General features: G+C 60.9%; 1 protein-coding gene across 1 annotated transcript in view; it reads right to left on the bottom strand.

The window, feature by feature from the left end:
• The window catches only part of LOC128271268 (chitin deacetylase 1), a 14,520-nt gene extending 12,906 nt beyond the window's left edge, over positions 1-1,614 (bottom strand). The window contains exon 1 of the mRNA XM_053008725.1: positions 1,147-1,614. Coding sequence (XP_052864685.1) covers positions 1,147-1,192 — 46 coding nt within the window. The 5' untranslated portion in view covers positions 1,193-1,614. The remainder of the gene's footprint in view (positions 1-1,146) is intronic.
• Between the last annotated feature and the right edge of the window lie 335 nt (positions 1,615-1,949).

Below are 1,949 nucleotides of genomic sequence, written 5' to 3'. Positions count from 1 at the left end.
ATGGGGCAAATTAGGTAAAACAGTCAGTACCCGGAAGCGACGCGCGAGCCGTTTCCCGGTGTGAATGTTTGCGGCCTACACTGGCCACCCACACAATTGCCGGTGGCCGAAAGAAAGTGCGTCGAAAGAGAAGAAAAGCCCAAAATTATGGTAAGCTGAAGGGGTGGGGGGGGGGAGAGGGAAACCTCCCGCAAGCCCGCAAGGCCGCAAGTCACGCAACTGGTTCGCTGCTTCGCGCGCGCAACCGGAAGTGCTGCCGGGCCGCTGGCTGCTGGCTGGGTTGCTTGACCGAAAATGGCCGAAAATTGGCCATCGAGGTAGCGTTAAAAGCGCGAAAGCGAGTGCCAAAGTGGCCGGCGGTTGTTATGGCTTCGCGATCGAAAGCATTCGATACAGCAATTGGGAGAAAACACAGCACAGGGCAACAGCACAGAAAACGGCGAGGAAAGCGTGGCGTGGCGTGTAGTGTCCTCCGCGGCCTCCGAGTTGGGTCTATAATGAGCGCAAGGTACACACCGCGACAACTACGACGTAACACGACGGGGACAACAATCCTGGCCGCATCATTTTCGGGCGAGTTAGTGACTAATTCGCCGCGTTTAACTCTCCGCGAAGCGAAAGTCGCAGATCCTTCGTTTTTTTTTCGTCGTAAGGATGACCGCCGCCGCCGCCACTACAAAATGAGTTATATCGAAACAAGTCTGGGGCCCTGTTAAGAATGGGCCTCTCCCACCCTCCTTCAAGCGGCTGCTCATGTGATGAAACACCATCGCGATCGTCCGTTATGGTCGAGTGAACCGGACCAAACGGTGAGATGATGTGTGTGTGTGTGTGTGCCACGCGAAATGCCGTCAAGCAAGTGGGCCGCCGCTGCCACCGCCGCCAGCCATCGAAAGTGTCGCTTTCCTGACATTTAACGGCCCATCGATGCCCCTGCCCCGGGGCCCGGCCCGAAGGCCGCTCGCCGTGGACCGAAAGCGAATGGAGTTTGTGAAATCGCACAAGGCCGTGACTGGAGCGGGAAGGACCTCGAGGACTTCTGCTGATTCCGCCACACGCACCGCCCGCTGTACCGGTGGCTCTTTCCGGTGGCTTGGGAAGCGAGCTGTAAGGGTAAGGTGTAGGGGGAAAGGGTGAGCTATTTACCGTTCACTAAACACACGGCGGCCAGCGCTACAATGAGGGCTCTCATCTTGCTGTCCTGCGAACAAACGGACCAACCAACACCACCACCACACTGCGCAGCACTGCGCAGCACTCTGTGCAGTGTCACGACTCCGGGACAACCGGGTTCCGGGTCGGCCGGAATTCACTGTCCCACCGAACACACACTGCTTCACACACACACGCACACACCCCACAGGCAACCACAGCGTACACACACGGACACTAGCGCACGGTGGTCGAATATCTGGGCTTCTGTTTTGATCGGAGCTCGCGCGGACGCTGAGAGATGCCGGTGTGGCGGAACAGGACCTCGGAGGATTCGCCAGGACGGGCGCTGGCGGTTGATAGTAGGCTAGTATCGGGGCCGCAGAGGGGGAGCGGGGGGGAGCTAACGGGGGCCGACTGCGCCGTGGTGGCCGAAGGGAGCTCCGGGAACGCGTGTGTATCCTACTGCCGCTCGCGCTAGAGCTCGAATGCACACTGGCGCCACGGGCTCCGGGCTGGACACACCTGGACTGGCCTGGGCCGTCGGGGGCCAGGCGCACACCACCAACACCAACGCACGTCGCGCCGAGTCGCGCGCGCCACCCGAGCGCTCTCTCGGGGTGCTCGTGGGCTCGTGAAGAAAACAATAGCACCGCGCCACCGCGCGGGGGCTGGCTGGATGGCTGGCTGGTTGGTCCGGTTTTGGATCTCGCTCTCCGGGGGGGCCACCTTCTTCCGCCCGCTTTTTTCGCATCATCGCCGTCCGTCGTCGTCGTCGTGCATCGTGGAGGGGATCG

This window comes from Anopheles cruzii, chromosome X (assembly GCF_943734635.1).
Source record: "Anopheles cruzii chromosome X, idAnoCruzAS_RS32_06, whole genome shotgun sequence".
In the NCBI taxonomy this organism is placed as follows: Eukaryota; Metazoa; Arthropoda; class Insecta; order Diptera; family Culicidae; genus Anopheles; species Anopheles cruzii.
The sequence above is the reverse complement of the archived record's forward strand: the minus strand, read 5'-3'. Positions and strand labels throughout refer to the sequence as shown.